The sequence below is a fragment of the Trematomus bernacchii genome, unplaced genomic scaffold (assembly GCF_902827165.1).
Source record: "Trematomus bernacchii unplaced genomic scaffold, fTreBer1.1, whole genome shotgun sequence".
NCBI classification, from domain to species: Eukaryota; Metazoa; Chordata; class Actinopteri; order Perciformes; family Nototheniidae; genus Trematomus; species Trematomus bernacchii.
The window spans coordinates 15,327,506-15,344,691 of NW_022987714.1; the positions used below are offsets into that span (position 1 = coordinate 15,327,506).

Here is a 17,186-nt window from a genome sequence, read left to right on the forward strand (position 1 = left end):
AGCAGAGCGAACCGAGCAGAGCGAACCGAGCAGAGCGACCGGTCGTTCTGTGATTCTCCAGATTCTAGGATTCCACATTTTCTGATACTATTCATCTGGAGTGAATATACTACGGATAGTTAACATTTAACTTCAAACAACATTTAAAAGAACCTTGTTTTGTGTTATGTATACATGTGTTAGGTGATTTATGAATAAGTACTTCCATAGCTCCTTTTCATTAACAACGAACGTATACGATTTACCTTCTAGAAGTCTGGTGGATTTTTGTCAACTCCAGTCCAGTCAGTAGAAAGAAACACACGTTTTGCTGCAACCTGCTGCTGTCTGTGCCCGCGAATCTCAGAGTGGTGCGCGCGAGTATCAGAGTGTTACCATGGTAGCAGTGGGAGAGGGAGGGGCTGCAGTATGAGCGTTGGAAGCTCAAATCAAGCGACTCGCTGGCTGTGTATTTGTTGTTAAATATCAGATAAACTACTACGCATACGTGACTGGCGAGGCAGTGTGTGTGGTGGGGTGGCCAGTGGGGGGGCCAACAAATATATCAGGGTGGCCATGGCCCCCCCTGCCCCCCCCCCCTGCTGGCGCCACTGCCCTTAGGTGCTCATCTTGCTAAAAAATGCAAAACTGAATAAAGCCTTAAACACTGCAACAACACCAACACTTTTTTGATAAAAAGCAGTGTTAATATTTGGAGAATATTCTTCTAAACAAAATCGGTAAATCATAAACTTTTGTTTTCCATAGAGTTATTTGCTGCTCAAATCCCAAATCAATTGAAAAATTCACATTGGGTTATTTTCGAACGAGCCCTTGGGATGCTACTTCATCCATGCAACCCTCTTTAAATAGTGATAAGAAACCGAACCAAACCTAACCGTTGACCTTTTGCAACCCTTACTGTATGCCAAATTGTCTCCTTTAACATAATACTCTTCTAAAAATCTATATAGCAGATCACCATGCTGCCCAGAGGATTCCTACTATTTGGGTCATGACCTGTGCATATATTGGCAGGATATGTGCGGCCAAATTGATTTCCCGAGAAAATGAAGCACTCTTTAGGGTTGGGTGACAGTTTCTATTTTCATATCGTCCAATTGTGGTTTTTCAATATTTGCTTATCACTATGAGGCAGTGTGAGTAGGAGGTGATGGGGGTTGTTACGTCACAGCTTTCCAGGTAAATACCAGCACAGCATGGATGACAAAGATAAACTTAATATCTTGTTTTGGGGGATATTATGGGTCTTACTCTGACATACAGCCCCTCTACAAGATAAGTAAAAGATATGTCCCGTTGACATGCAGACCACTAATTTATGAGCACACATGCTGGTTCACAATCCCTCTGATGCTGTCTTATATCATGGCATGTTCTGTTCAACATCATCTTCTTATCTTTAAAAGTATAGCAGGTAGCGGGGCCGCCCCTAGCTCAAGGAGCGAGAAAGGGAGAGAGAGAGAGGTTGAAAGCACTATAGAGAAAATGAAGAGAAAAGCAGTGTTTGTGAGAAAAAGGAGTGACTCAGAGGAATAAAACGTTGCATTATGATGGTTCATATGGTTCAGAAGAGAGTTCTGACAGATTGTGATACATGGCTGGTTTTGATAAGGCATGGCATTTTAGTGGATACTGGTTGTTTTGGAAACTGGAATACTTTTTGTTGAGGCGGTCAACTTTAAAGTAATTAAAACATAGAATGGTGGACAAACAGGTTAGTTGTTATCACATACCGCTGCTTTTTCTTGTTGAAGTGCCTGGGCAGCAAAACGGGCCACATGGTTGATGATTGGAGCAAAGTTGGTTGGGCCGTAAAAGCGAATGTGAGGAAGACAGGCAGAGTAAGCCTGTGCAATACCCTCCACACCTAGATGGAGAGAAATACAAAATGTATTTGAGTTTCAATGAACATTAATGGTTTGAGGAGTGGTGATGGCAGGAGAGAGGCTTACAGAACTTGAAAGTGTGCATGCTGTATTGGCCCCATGGATGAGTAGGATCGCCAGGAGATCCAGGTGTTTTTGTTTTCGAGAGTCAGGTCCTTTTGGCTTCATGCTCTACTGAGCAACCTTCATAGTAAATAACAGGGCCTCCAACGCTGTATCCAACTCTCTTTATACTTCCATATGGAGAGACATTTTAACCAAGGGCCAGAAGCTGACGATGATTGTTTCTCGTCAGCTTTCTCGACTCCAATCAGCTTAACCAACCAGACAATTAGAAGTGTGAATGAGGTCTTTTGTTGAACACTCTCCTTCTTTCTCAATCACCTGCATGGCTTTTTGTTTTACGACATTCAAAATATGGCATATCAATTAAAGGAAACAAACAATGACTTTTTGCTAAAATATGATCACTTGTTAGGTACCTAGAATGTTGTCTGTATCAACTATAGCAGCACTTTATCACTGCTCTACTCTAAATCAGGTTTTATTTTTTGTCCTGGAACTTTTCATTGGACTTTAGGCTAAATTACTCTTTCCAAGAAAATATGAGCTGTAGTGTCATAGTTTGCTAACCTTACAAAGAAAGTGCATTTGTGGAGTACACACAAATATGTAAGCACAAATATGTTTTGACATTTTTTTTATTAAGCATAACCTCCTGCAAAAATATTAAAACAAAATGTAAAGTACTGACGAATTACAAATATATTCTAAGGGAAGGAGATTACAAATATATCTATATATATATTATAATATATAAATATTGAGCTGATGAGGATGCTAAATGGAATATCAGGCGCTCATTAAAGCATTTACAATGATTCTGACGGGAGCATGAATGTGGGAACTACATTTCTTATCCATCCATCCTACAGAACCACATAACAACCTCATTGTGGCGCTAGAGAAGATTCAGGATAATACCAAAATCATTAGAATGTATCATCTGAGGACCATGAATGTCTGTTACCAATCACAATGAATGTATTTATAGTCTTCAACAGCAGAGAAGCTGTGAATGAATAAATGTGAATGCACCGCTCCACATCATATCTGCTTTGGTCAGGAGCAACTGTTTGGTAGCATAGCATTCATATTGCCAATTTAGAGAAACGTCTTGTGTAGAAAGTGTAGGTGAAGTGTGAAGTTGTTATTTACTCAAAGATAGCATGTGACAGGAGCACCTGCTCCTGTCACATGCTATCTTTTTTTTACTACTTGTCACCCATTCTAGTAAAGCTGAAGAACACTGTTGCAGTGATGTTTATATATTAAGCTCTTTATCTGTATATATCAATGTTCTTTTTTTTAATATTATACAACATCACAATGGCATTAAAGCCTCATATTAACATTTTAAAAGAGGAAATGGGATTATATTCTAGTGTCACTTGAATCACTTGAACATTTCAATTTTAGAAGTTTACAGTGACTGTGGCTGCGGGGGAGTGTGGTCGTCTTTCAACCAGCCCGTGCAGTCAACATGTCGATGTATCCTTGGGCAAGATACTTAACCCTGAGTTGCTCCCGATCAAACGGTTTGTGAATGTGCTGCTCTGTGTGAATGAGGTGTGAAGGGGTGAACGATATGTAAAGCGCTTTGAGGGGTCGATAAGACCTGATAAAGCGCTATATAAGTACAGTCCATTTACCATTACAACCTATAAGCATAGCTTAGCGACTGTGTTTTCAGCTAATACTATTGTGCTATGCTATATATGTCGACATTTGTATCAGTCAATCAATCAAAGTTTATTTATATAGCCCAATATCACAAATATAACATCTGTCTCAGGGGGCTTTACAGTTTATACAGCATACCAATATGACACCCTCTGTCCTTCAAGAAGACAATCAGACTCAAAGGATCCATTTGAGAAAATAAAAACCAATGCATGATTTAAATCAGCAGCATGGTCATGGATGGAGTGTGAGACTACACAGTTACTCACCTGAACAGAAGGGGTTTGTAGGGTCAAAGTTGATGGCAAATTCATGTGACACCTGTAGTAGACGAGAAACACAGACCATGATATTGCTTCTTCATTACACTTTAAAATATTGTTGAAAAATACTGTCCGTTTCTCCCACACTTTTTCCCTCCCTCCCGCTCTCTGAACGGCTCTCTTTTCTTTGTCCTTTTCATCAGCTCAGTACCATGGCAACACAGATGGGTTGACAGTTGCGTATGTGTAATCATGTGAATATGCATGTATAATATTGCTAACAGTTTTATCTCCTGTGTGTGTGTGTGTGTGTGTGTGTGTGTGTGTGTGTGTGTGTGTGTGTGTGTGTGTGTGTCAAATACATGTATTATACTGTATAGGCATGTTTGAACTGCAAGTCTGCATGTAAACCCTCCTCCCTTTGTTGTGCATACACACATACTGTTGTACATGTATCACACATACACACACAAACTACAATAACAACAACACCAAGAAACACACACACACACATACCTTCCAGTCTGGTGCGAGTTGGGCTCCAAATCCCAGAGCAGGAAACATTTTGTCGCTGAGGAGGAAACCATGACAACAGATTTTGAACATTAGTTAAACCTGCTTGTTTGTTTTTTCATTCAAATTCAATAAACTGGATTTACAGCAAACAGAATCCTGTTATTAAGAATCTAATTCAAGTATATTTAAAGAGGAACCAGCAGGATAAATAAGCAATTTAGCAAAATGGCTTTTCACTAAGAGAAGAAGCACCTGCTTTCTGAAGGGCAGGATACAAAGAAGAGTGGTTCTTGGGTATGATGGGCTTCAGATGAACAAGTTGAATTGTTACTACAAAACCCACAGTGACGACAGTACAGAGTTAAGTTTGCAAAAATCCGTCACTCTGGTCTTTGTAGAGACACAGCATCATAAGCGTCTTTCTCATATGGCCCCAGGCCAATCTCCTCTCATGCTTTTAGACTTTGGGTGGTCCAAAGCAAACAATCAAGGTGTGTAAAACCAGTTAAAATACTTAATATAGCAGTTTTGAAGCAGTGTTTGTCTAAAGGCACTTAAGGTGCCATTCCTGCTAAATATCCATATATCCTATTTGAAATACAAATAAAAAAAAACAATAACAAAGCCAACAAAAACATATTGTAACGATATGGCTGATATATACTATTACATATTATACCTACTTTACATTAGGATAACTGTAGCTCTGTATCTGATCAAAAAAACTCACGTATCATAGTCCTGTATAATTTGTCCCACAGCTAAAATGGCAGCGAGATACTCGTTGCTGCCAAGTGGGTTAATGTAGTGGAGGGAGGACGGCTCTCGAGGGTTCCCATTAGATGCTGTAAAGTCTATTCCAACCTAAAGAAATACAAAGAAGTGACATATAAGAGGTCATTTTAGAAAAGCTGCAGTGTTTTTACATTAGGGATGTTCTGATGAGCTCAGGATAAGTTAATTGTTGAGGGTTGTTATCTGTTTCCTTTATTACCTTCTCCAATAAGTTAACAAAGCAGAATCACCTACTATAGCACAATGACAGGTGAATAAATGAGGCAGCAGCAGCAACAGCAAACAAACAGGAATGGTTGAATCTCTTTTGACATAAAATACAAATGTCTGTTTTATTGATTCCTTGCTGTGCAGTATATTCTGATGGGAATATAAAGGGTAAATTGGTTCATCTAGTTACTACAGAAGCTGTGATTTTTAATACTGTTATGCATTTCAACTCCACTGTCTACAACTATTTGTTGGATGAGGAATTTAATGATAGCTCTCAATGTGAAACATGCTGCTTCACTTAGATGGAGCAACTAATGGTTTGATGTGTTTCTCTATTAAAGGTGGGGTAGGTAAGTTTGAGAAACCGGCTCGAGATCGCTAGAATTTGAAAATACACAACCGGAGAAAATCTGCCACTTCCTTATAGAGCCCCTCCTCCAACACACACAAACGCGCACATGACCAATGAGGGCACGAGATAAGTTTGTGCACAGATGGAAGGCTGACAGGCAGGTAGGCCATCCAGTTATTTTAGACGGGCCGGCTAAAATGATTGGTCGTGCTTTTTACAGTACTACGGCTTCCACAGATGACATTTTTGTATGGATTTTTTGTCAAAGCACTTAAGATATTCATTGCTATCGGGATGTTAAGAGCATTCCATGGAATATAACAAAAAGTGTATCTCGAGCCGGTTTCTCAAACTTACCTACCCTACCTTTAAAGGATCAGTAAGCACTTTTATGTTAAACTATATAACTATAACTAACGGTCTTAGCCTCTGGATTCACAAATTGTAGAGTTTTCCGTCTTCCAAATAACCTCTGGTTTTAGAACTTTTTAAGAGTTTAAAACTGCCCGTTTTCCTCATGTAGGGCTCAGTGATCCTTTCTTTTATTTATTTATGCCATTCATTAGACAATTTGAAGTAAAGGTCTGAAAGTTTAAAGAAAATAAGAACTGGAGTTGCTGGTAAGTTTTCAAAACAGTGTCTGAGCTGAAACATCTCATTATTTTGGAGTTAAAGGACGTTGACAGTCGGATTTTGAGGAAAACACATCGCATACATAGCTGGTTTGAGAGCCAATTAGCATGATTTATTCAATATTGTGATTGATTTCTGAAGTCCACAATCCATGCTATCACTTTTTTGTATGAAAAAATGGTCTACCATGATATGTCAGTGCAGCCTTTGAACCTTATCAAATACCAGAGTAGCAACCACTTAGTACTGGAAAGTGTAGTTAATGTAAAATGCCTTAAACCTGACTCAAAATCTGAAAATCAGTCCGATTTTATAAATTATAAGAAAATGACCCTACTTCTGACTTAATTTACTACCTTAAACATTAGTTTATGGACTCAATTGCTGGTTTCAAGTCTTGTTTAATTTAGCAAATGCTTTTGGGATACCTTGTGAAAGGTTGTTAAAACAATGTTGTCCGGTTTGGTGTTTTGTGTACAATTTTGAACCTTTCACAGTGGGTTTGTTTTCAGCAAAATGTCTTGTTCAGTCTCATTTGTACATAGCTCCACCATCTTGCCCAAACATGGTCATTTCTGGTTCCAAAAAACAAAATGGCGGTGGCCAAAATGCCTAACTTGAGGCTACCAACGTTAATGCACAAACCAAACGGTGACGTCACTGTCGCTGCATCCACTTCATTAATACAATTTATCAATATACCTGTCAACCTTGTAAATAGAATTTTGACATTTAACCTGACTAACAATAGACATTTGCCCACTGAATAGTTTTCCTAATTCATCATACATTGTTATTTCAAAACTTCACGGTCACAGAGCAAAGACTCAATGAGAATTTCCTTATTTTTGAGAATGCAACCTTTCCAGCTGTGGCCAAAAAGACCAATCTAGGCTTATAATGTCCCTGAAACCACACAGAAGCATATTTTTAACACATATGACCACAGGGTGATACTGCGCTGAAAGAGTATATACAAATATGAACACACAGATGCTTCAAACACATGTACCCAATATAAAAAGGCTCACACACACACACACGCACGCACGCACGCACGCACGCACACACACACAAAGCCTAACATAATATGAGATTAGGAGTGACAAGTTTTTCCTCCGGCGATAAATGACGATCTGTGAGCTGACAATGACCCGACCCAGAAACTCCGCCCCCCTCCTATCTGTCTAAACCAGGGGTGCACACACTTTTTCAGCTTGGGAGCTACTTTTAAAATGACCAAGTCAAAATGATCTACCTACATTAAAAATGCTAAACATATATTTATATATATATATAAGAGTATACATATTGTATGTTGGTGTACCTTGTATCACTGCATGAACCCGTATGGCACAATACAACTCAGTACATTTTTGGTCATTTCGTCAATTTTATACCCTTTCTTTAGTAGAATTGTATAAATTGGAAGGCTAACTAGGTAATCAGCTTGCTGGTGATTTGCAGCTGGCGCGGTTGACCGCGCATGCGTGGTGAACGGCGTGTTAGAAAATATGAGATATCAGACTGGCTTACCTGTACGTCAATCTAGTGGCAAATGCCATAGTAAGGATGGATGATAGGCTAACTATTTTATTATTATTTTTTTTTCAATGCCATGCGATCTACCCACACTACCTTTGCGATCGACGTACTGGGCACCCCTGGTCTACACCATCTCCTTTCTCTCTTAGTTTGGAGTGTTATGAAACGACAATGTTCTGGTTCAATGGAGGACAACAACCGAGAAAGTAGAGAAGCAGGAAGAGACAAAAAAGGTGCTAGATGTGTTAGGATATTGGGCAAATGAGGTAAAGAATGGAAGAGAGGTTAGGGCATAGAGAGCAGCAGGGACAGCAAGAGTGACAGAAATAGAGATGTGGGGGGACATAATAAGGGTGCTGCTGCGTATTTCCGTAAGTTTTAGCATGTATGGTGCTCCTGAAAATGCATACAGTATGTGTGAAGACTGAAGTAGCATACTCTTACAGTAGTTCAGGGTGATAAAGAAATATGACATTTCTCTGTCATCACAGCTAGTTTTTGTAAATTAAACAACATAATAGATGAAGGGTTTCGGAGTGTATTGCATGTTGCCTAACTCTATGGCAAACCAAGTAATTGCAATAACATGACAAGTATAGCGCACGATCGAAATCTAAAAGTCAAACCAAGCTGCCACAATAAGACGATTAACGCATAGTTAATGAAATGGATGTCTAAGATAGCGTAATGAGCATTTCTTGTTTTTTTTAGAGTGCAAATTATTGCTTTGTGAATTGAGAAAATCTTTCACAATCAAAGCAATTGTTAGTTGCAGCCAAAAAGTCAAACTTTTGTGAAGAAAAATTAGAATTATTGTGGATTACAGTAGAAATTGGACAATCTATTACAATACAGAAATGACTAAATAGCACTTTATGGCTGTTTTCCTATAGTCGTTCAATCATGGTGCATTTCTCAATTTTTTTAAATAACTATCATCATGTATACTAATGAACAGCCATGTGGTAAACTTTTGTTTGCCAATTGATGTATTTACTCATGGAGGAAAGTACGCTTTTGCATTGTTCTCCTGTTTAACTTTAGTGGAATCCTCCAAGTTCATACATGTTTCTAACTTATTTCTTGCCCGGAGCTTTTAGTAATTGCTAACACACATGTAGATTAAACACAACATGACACACCCACAGTTTCAACAAGGAAGTGCACAGAATTAAAATAAACAGGGGAGACAGAGCAACATCTTATTACTGTATATTTCAGAGCATCAATGTGACTGAAATAAATGAGAAGGATCTACTAGTGCCACATTACTGTCAAATAATTGACATGCTGACATTCACGTCGGAGGTTTCTCAGCTGTGCCTTGTCGAGTATCAGCCTATTCTCACGCCAGGACCTCTCCGACTCATTTGCAGTTAAACCGCCAGAGTGATGGATGGAGGGAATTCGGATGGTTGAGAGTGTGAACATCTTCTGGAGTTACTCTGTGTTTCAGTCTAAGGTGTTCCAAGTGACAAATAAGAGCTGCTGTCCACTGCAAGACCTTTACTGCGGGATAGTCTATTTAGGGTCTAATGATATTTGTTCTGGCAGGTTTTAAATAACAAAACAATAGAAATCCCAGCCGTTTCAAGCATACTTTGGTGGAAGGCTCACAGTAGATAGGGATGTTTCATATCCAATGATATGCGGTATAACCATACATTCTTGTGGACTTAAGATGACTTAACCGTTCATAGAAACATGACTTTATCTGAAACAGGGTTGTATTGAGACAGACCTATTTTCCTGCAGTGTATTGGATGTTTAAAGTGTCACTGTTAATGTAATATTAACGAATCGCAAGTAAAATAGATACTTATCCAAAAGTGACGGACCCTGGAGGACAGTAGCGAAGGGAGCTAGGTTAACCCAGATAGGACCTAAGGCTATTCTACTACCTGGTCTGCTTCTGGCTAATGTCTGGTCGCAGGAAAATAAAATAAAATAAGAATCAGGCCAACCCAGCAATGATGGATAAAGAATGTTGTGCCAATATCTTCAGATAAAGCTAAGCAACTGCAGGACAGAGCACAATACTCCAATGGAACAAGAGGAGGCAAGGCAAGGCAAGGCAAGGCAAGTTTATTTATATAGCACCTTTCAACACAAGGTAATTCAAAGTGCTTTACAAAAATGGAAGACATTTTAAAAATGGCATTTAAAATCAGTCCTTAAAAAGGAAAGATAATAAAATAAACATTAAAAGAAAAAATACATGGATAAAAGTTAAAAGTTACAGTGCAGTTTAAGATGTGAATAGTTCAATTAAAAGCAGCGGCAAAAAGAAAAGTCTTCAGCCTGGATTTAAAAGTAGTAAGAGTTGCAGCGGACCTGCAGGTTTCTGGGAGTTTGTTCCAGATATTCGGAGCATAATAACTGAATGCTGCTTTACCATGTTTAGTTCTGACTCTGGGGACAGAAAGCTGACCCGTCCCTGAAGACCTGAGGGTTCTGGATGGTTCATAATTTAGCAGTAGGTCAGACATGTATTTTGGGCCTAAACCATTCAAAGCTTTATAAACCAGTAACAATATTTTGAAATCTATTCTTTGACACACAGGAAGCCAGTGTAAAGACTTCAGAACAGGAGTGATGTGATCCACTTTCTTAGTGTTAGTGAGGACTCGAGCAGCGGCGTTCTGAATCAGCTGCAGCTTTCTAATAGATTTTTTAGTGAGGCCTGTAAAGACACCATTGCAGTAGTCGAGTCTACTGAAGATAAAAGCATGGACAAGTTTTTCCAAATCCTGCTGTGACATTAGTCCTTTAATCCTAGATATGTTCTTTAGGTGATTGTAGGCTGATTTAGTAACTGTTTTAATGTGACTGTTGAAACTCAGGTCAGAGTCCATGACTACACCTAGATTTCTGGCTTCATCTGTTGTTTTGAACATTGCAGACTGAAGCTCAGCGCTAACTTTTATACGTTCTGCCTTGGCTCCAAAAACCATTACCTCAGTTTTATCTTTGTTTAATTGGAGAAAGTTCTGACACATCCAGTCATTGATTTGTTTAATGCACTTACTCAGTGTTTGAATTGGAGCATAATCTCCTGGTGAAATTGTTACGTAAATTTGTGTGTCATCCGCATAGCTATGGTAACTTATTTTGTTGTTTTTCATTATCTGAGCCAGTGGTAGCATGTAGATGTTAAAGAGAAGAGGCCCCAAGATGGAGCCTTGAGGTACCCCACATGTCATATTTGTCAACTCAGATGTGTATTTACCAGGACATTTTGTTTATATTGCTGTTGCTTTAACGTCAAAGTTGATGGCAAATGTTGCCCTAATGTTTTTATGTTAATATGTTAGCCATGATATCTGTTCAGTGTTTTTCTAACATTTGTGTTTATTCCACATAATGCAAATTCAACTACCTCCACCAAGGCCAATGGTGACCTTGCACCCTCCTCGTAATTCAGGATATTACAGGTTCTTTCTTGGCCCATGCTACACCCTTCGCCCAAGTTTAATGCAAATCACTTGTTTTTTCTGTACCTCAGGTATCCACTGTATTTTTTTCTTTTGCTTTCTTGTGTAAATTGATTACAACTGCATTTTGTTGTGCAACCCTGTGTTAGGTGGCGTGAATTTGTATTTTATCCTTGAATCCTTGAAAACCAGGGACTCACAAGAGACACATAAAAAAAAAGAATGATCACAATCATTCATATGAGGCTGAGATATCCTGACTTTAATTTCCTTGCATCGATCAAGTTCCAAAAACACTGGATCCAAAAATGTACATTATCCTAAAAACTCATATATTTCAACCCTCACACCTCTGGTTTGAGATGGAATTTTGTAATTTAACAGAAATGTGAAGTACCATCAGATATTGTTAGGCTTTGGGAATGAAGAAATATATGACAGTCTCATATTTAGCCAATATTGCACGGCGCTAATCCATTGGACAATATGATAAAGCCTGGATGTAAGATGTGAGAATGACATATAATATCAAAAAAATGTCATAGACTACTGTAAAGAGCAGGCTGAAATTGAAGGAAAAAAACCAGCTTTACTGATATCATCTGTCATCATCTTGAGCTGTGAAGATGCTTGTTTGTGCTCTCATTCAAGAAAAACATTTTTTCTCCATGAATCCACAGGGACTGGGGCACTACGCTCTACACAGTTCTCAATGATATCAAACATAAGATATAAATAATAGCGTAATTCATTTGAAATAAGTCTTTCACAGAGCCCATCAGCAGTAGCAGGCTGTCTCTTTGTATTGGAGTGTATAACAGAGAAACGTTGCTCTCTTCTCCAGCTCCCAGAGCCCAGAGGAGAGACTTTCCCTTCCTGGAGATTAGGATTAGAGCCATACTAAGTCTGATTGAACACCGCAAAACAGCTCTTTCTGCATGTGTGTGTGTCAGGGCGGGTGTATGTGGCAGTGTGTACGTGAGGAGAAGATGTCATCGGTGACTGAGCGTCTGCGTGAGATTATGTTTGCCTGTGCATGTCTAAATCAGCCAGTGTGCAGGGAAGGTGCACGCTTGAAGAGTGCAGAGGTACATGTGATAGCATGTCTGTATGAAGAAGATACTGTGTTTGTGTGCGTGTGTGAGAGTGCCAAAGTCATGGTTTGGGAGTTTGCATGTACAGTAAGTGTGAAAGCACGAGTGTGACAGGGATATTATGGGCTCACATGTGTGTGTGCATGTGTATGTAAATGAGTTTGTGAGCAGGAGAGAGGAAGTATGTGTGTTAATACAGCAATAGATGTGCGTGTGTGTGTATGTGTGTGTGTGTGTGTGTGTGTGTGTGTGTGTGTTCATGTGTGTGTGTGTGTGCGTGCGTGCGTGCGTGTGTGTGTGTGCGTGCGTGTGTGTGTGCGTGCGTGTGTGTGTGTGTGTGTGTGTGTGTGTGTGTGTGTGTGTGTGTGTGTGTGTGTATCAGTGAAAGAGCTGCAGGTCTGTGACAAAAGGCAAAAGATTAGGAGGGAGCAGTGAGGATTTAAGAGTTCCCATTCCGCCTTAAATTTGCTCATCTCACCACCACTAGAACAGGCAAATGTTCCAATTGCATTGAAAGTACAGTATGCTCACTGCAAACATGCAATAATCTGAATGAGCATTTCTGCTTGAATACATTTTGGTTTTGGTATTTAATTAAATCGTGCATCTTCAAATTCTCTTCAGAGCTACTTGGAAATGCTTCTTTGTACTTCAGATCCAGTCTCTTACATGTTACACAATTTGTAACTATGAAACAGGTATTCATTCATCTTTTCTGATATCTTTTACAATCTTTAAATTACAATTTACAGTACTCATGCGCAATTAATACATTAAACCGCATTTATTATTCACTATGACTTACTGTTTTTGAATAATCTGCCACCAAATGAGCCCTTCAGTTGTTTATTCTGCTGTAATATTATGCCACAAAAAAAAAAAACAATCTCAACAATAAGGGTGAGGTAAAAAAAAACATTCTGACAGTGAAGCTTGTCATTGTTATTGACTGTGTTGAATTTAAGAGAAGCTCTAGTAGCTTTTTTGCCCCCTGGAGTAGCAGAGCACATCCTGTGACACTGACAGCATGTCTGCACAACAACACAAGAGAGGTCACCTCCAAATAACACCTCTTTTGTGCTCGACTAAGACCTGTTGAGACAGAAATACCCTCACGGCACAATCTTCTATAAGACACAATGTAAAAGTGGTCTCAAAGAAATCCCTGGTTGAACCTATTATCCCATGGTGAAGACATTTAGGAATAAAGACATTTATTTGCTGTGGAATTCAAATCCAATATGGGTCACTTCAGTATCTACTGTAGGGTGCAGAGTTTACATGATCCTACAGTATTGCGAAATAGGTAATTATTGTGTTTATGTGCTAAACAATAATTTTAGAGAGTTAGAGAGTTTGACATATACATTTAGTGGGGATAAAAGTTTATTTAAAATGTTATATTATTACATTTGTTTCAGTGAAATTGTGGTTTGAATTGAATACTTTTCAGCATATCAATACTCTCAAATTGTAGTTCCTACACCCACATAGCTGCACAGTTCAACACCGCAATTTTCTGTTTGCCTAAATACAAAGATTGCATATTTGAATGAATCCAATTAAGCGTAAAACATATTTAAATAAATGTGCTAAAACATGCTTTAGTTTAGTTTAAAGAGTTCTTTAAAATAATGACTTGGATGGTTCTATAATTGTTCCATCATTAGAGGTAGGGCTGCTGTGAAAACTTTTTCAAACAATCACAGGAAGCATACATTCATTGTCCTTTAATTGGTTGAAAAAGAAAACGTCTTCTGTTTGGGTAGCTTGTGAACTAGTTTCCTATTTGCGGGTTTGATATATCTACATTTGATTAATGTACTGTTTATCAGACCACAAACGAGACTATAGTTGAACAAATATTAAAATAAAAACAAGGAGCAGGTGTAAATCGAGAACACACTTCAAGGGAAACGTCACAAATTCCAGCATGTCACAAACTACTCTATCTGCTGCATCTGGAGCCAGTTCTAGCTCACAGAGCTGGGAAATTGTTGTAGAGATAGGGAAGAGAAAAAAACCGGACACTGTTTACAGAATGTATAGCTGACGGTGTTTATGTGTGTGTATCTCTTATTTGTATTCCGTAAGTGTGCATTTGTTCTTAGTCTATACAGATACATACACTTGTGTGTGAGAAGGTGTCACAGTAACAGTGAGCCAGTCTGAACAGTCCAAAGATGTATCAGCACAGTAGCTGTATTTGTTGGACAAACACAGAGAAAAATAATATAACAATTCAATATGTGTCTGGTGTGTGTGCGTGTGTGAGATTGGCTATTACAAAACAGGAGTCTTTCTCACTCACACAAAGAGGTGTGACATCACCAGGGACACAAGAGTTCCTCCTAACAAGAGACCAAAATACACTCTCTCCCTGTCTTTCTCTTTCTATCCCCATACCCTGATCTCACACTTACTTGCTATTCCCCATTTCAGAATATACATTTCTGGTATTTACATGTTTTTTCCCTGTTGCCTTTCTGCCCTCCTATTTAATACAAAAAAGTACCCTCATTTCAATGGTTCACAATACCCCATTACGCGTGTATACTCCACCCTCACACTTTTCCTTTCTCTATGTAAATGATTGTGATCCAACTGTAACCCCAGGAGATGGAAATAGAAAATCCGAATGTTTTCCATCTGTTTTCGAGGCATGAGGAAACATGTATCTCATTACCACATCGTTTCAGAAGCAGAAGTACAGGCATGTTTATGATTTACTCACCGTAAACATGAGCTGGCATCCTCCCAAAATGTAATCCAGGAAAGTGTAGTCTCTTGTTATCTAGAGAAACAAGAGTCACAAAACAACAAGTAAGAACAACACCTAAAAATACTGGGTATTGATTTAATTGATTATAGATTTATGAAAGGAGAGAGGTCCTGTTAAAAAATGCATGCGATCAAATCAATAAAATCATTAGACTGTTATTCTAGAAACAAGAAGAGAGATGATTATAATAATTGTACTTATTCAAACACAACAGACATGAAGTAAACAACCCAACTAAACACGGCACATTGTAAAAATACATTTTCATAAGCATAATTGTTCTAAAATGACAATAAATACCCAGTTTTTCCGACTGAAGGTACCACCAATGGAGCGCCAATTACTATCTTGTTTGAACCAAATTTCCTCTCCAATTACGAGGAATACTTAGCATGGATTTTACTGCCATTAGTCTTATCCCTGCGGGCAGCCAACAAATATAATTACTGTATTAGCCGTTTTGTGCTGGTTGTGAATGTGTGTGTGTGTGTGTGTGCATGTCTGTACAAAGGCTTGTTCATGATTGCGTGCATGAAAAGAAGTAGAAGGAAAATAATCAATTATGAAAGCTTGTCATCATGTGCACACAGCTTTAAAGTCAATCCAATAGGAACCTTAAGACTCAGTGTTCCAGCTTAATGTGTCCTCTGGGGGATTCAAAGCTACTGCGCTAATTAGTTATTCAAAGGGAGTTATGGACACCTAGTAAGAAGTGTGTCAGCAGATCAGAACCACAGTGCTTTCATCATATGTTCATGATTGAGTCGGGAGATGTTTTTTTGACAGGTGAGTGATATTTGTTCTTCCAGTTCAGAATTTAATGGACAAAACTTATCCTGTTGACAGTCTGGAATTCAACTTAAACTCGTTATAAATGGCTTAAACCGGTATTCATTTTTCCGATGTCTGATATTATTCTGAGCCAATTAATAGATTTTGATAAATAGAAAATGAACCAGCTCACATAATTTAAACTGCATGAAACTGCAGCAATGCTTGTGTCCATTGAAAAATTGAAAGGAGTGGATTGCTTTAATGCCCTTATTGTGGATTCTGCAGCGGTATAACAATAAAACTGTCCTAAAGCGGATGAACTAACTCCATATGGAGATGTAAAGAGATGTCATATGAAATGTACTTTACATGGGATTCCACAAGTCTAAGTGGCAGGCTAATTATAGCCTAACAGTGAGAAACCAACCATCAGTCTTATCGTGAACATTATCTGCACCGACACCTGACAGCAGTCATTATTTGGAAGCTAGCAAAGATTCAGATTGTAATACAAACGTGGATACTGCTAAAAGAAAAGACTAAACTAAAGCTTGGTTTATTCAATCATCATCCATACATCACCCACCCATCCATCCATCAACACATCCATCATCATTCATCAACCAATTTCTTTATTCGTCCATATTGTCCATTCACCAAACCATCACCATCCATCTAGTCATCCATTCATCCATAATACATCCATCAATTAATCAGCCATCTATCTAACCATGTATCCATCCATCCATGAATCTATCCATCAATCATCCCTTGATCCATGAATCACCAATTCAAAAACCATTCATAAATCTAATCAACCATTATTAATGATTCAACAATCCATCTACCCAACCATCATCATCATCCATCCACCCATACATCCATCCACCTGTCTTTTCACAAAACATGAATCTATCAATCCTTTGTCCATTATCCTTCATCCATCCATCATCTATCCATCCACCAAACATTCATCACCCATTCTTTCTTCATCATTCATCCACCCATTTGTCCATCTTTGATCCATTAATCAGCATCCATCCATCCATCCATCCATCCATCCATCCATCCATCCATCCATCCATCCATCATCCATCCATCATCCATCCATCATCCTCCATCCATCCATCCATCCATCATCCATCCATCCATC

At 38.6% G+C, this 17,186-nt stretch overlaps 1 protein-coding gene across 1 annotated transcript in view; it reads right to left on the minus strand.

The window, feature by feature from the left end:
- The window catches only part of cpne2 (copine II), a 62,571-nt gene that overhangs the window by 13,817 nt on the left and 31,568 nt on the right, over positions 1-17,186 (minus strand). Inside the window, exons 10-14 of the mRNA XM_034142128.1 lie at positions 15,212-15,271; positions 5,142-5,275; positions 4,412-4,466; positions 3,902-3,953; positions 1,737-1,870 (exon numbers count right to left, since the gene is read on the minus strand). Coding sequence (XP_033998019.1) covers positions 1,737-1,870; positions 3,902-3,953; positions 4,412-4,466; positions 5,142-5,275; positions 15,212-15,271 — 435 coding nt within the window. The remainder of the gene's footprint in view (positions 1-1,736; positions 1,871-3,901; positions 3,954-4,411; positions 4,467-5,141; positions 5,276-15,211; positions 15,272-17,186) is intronic.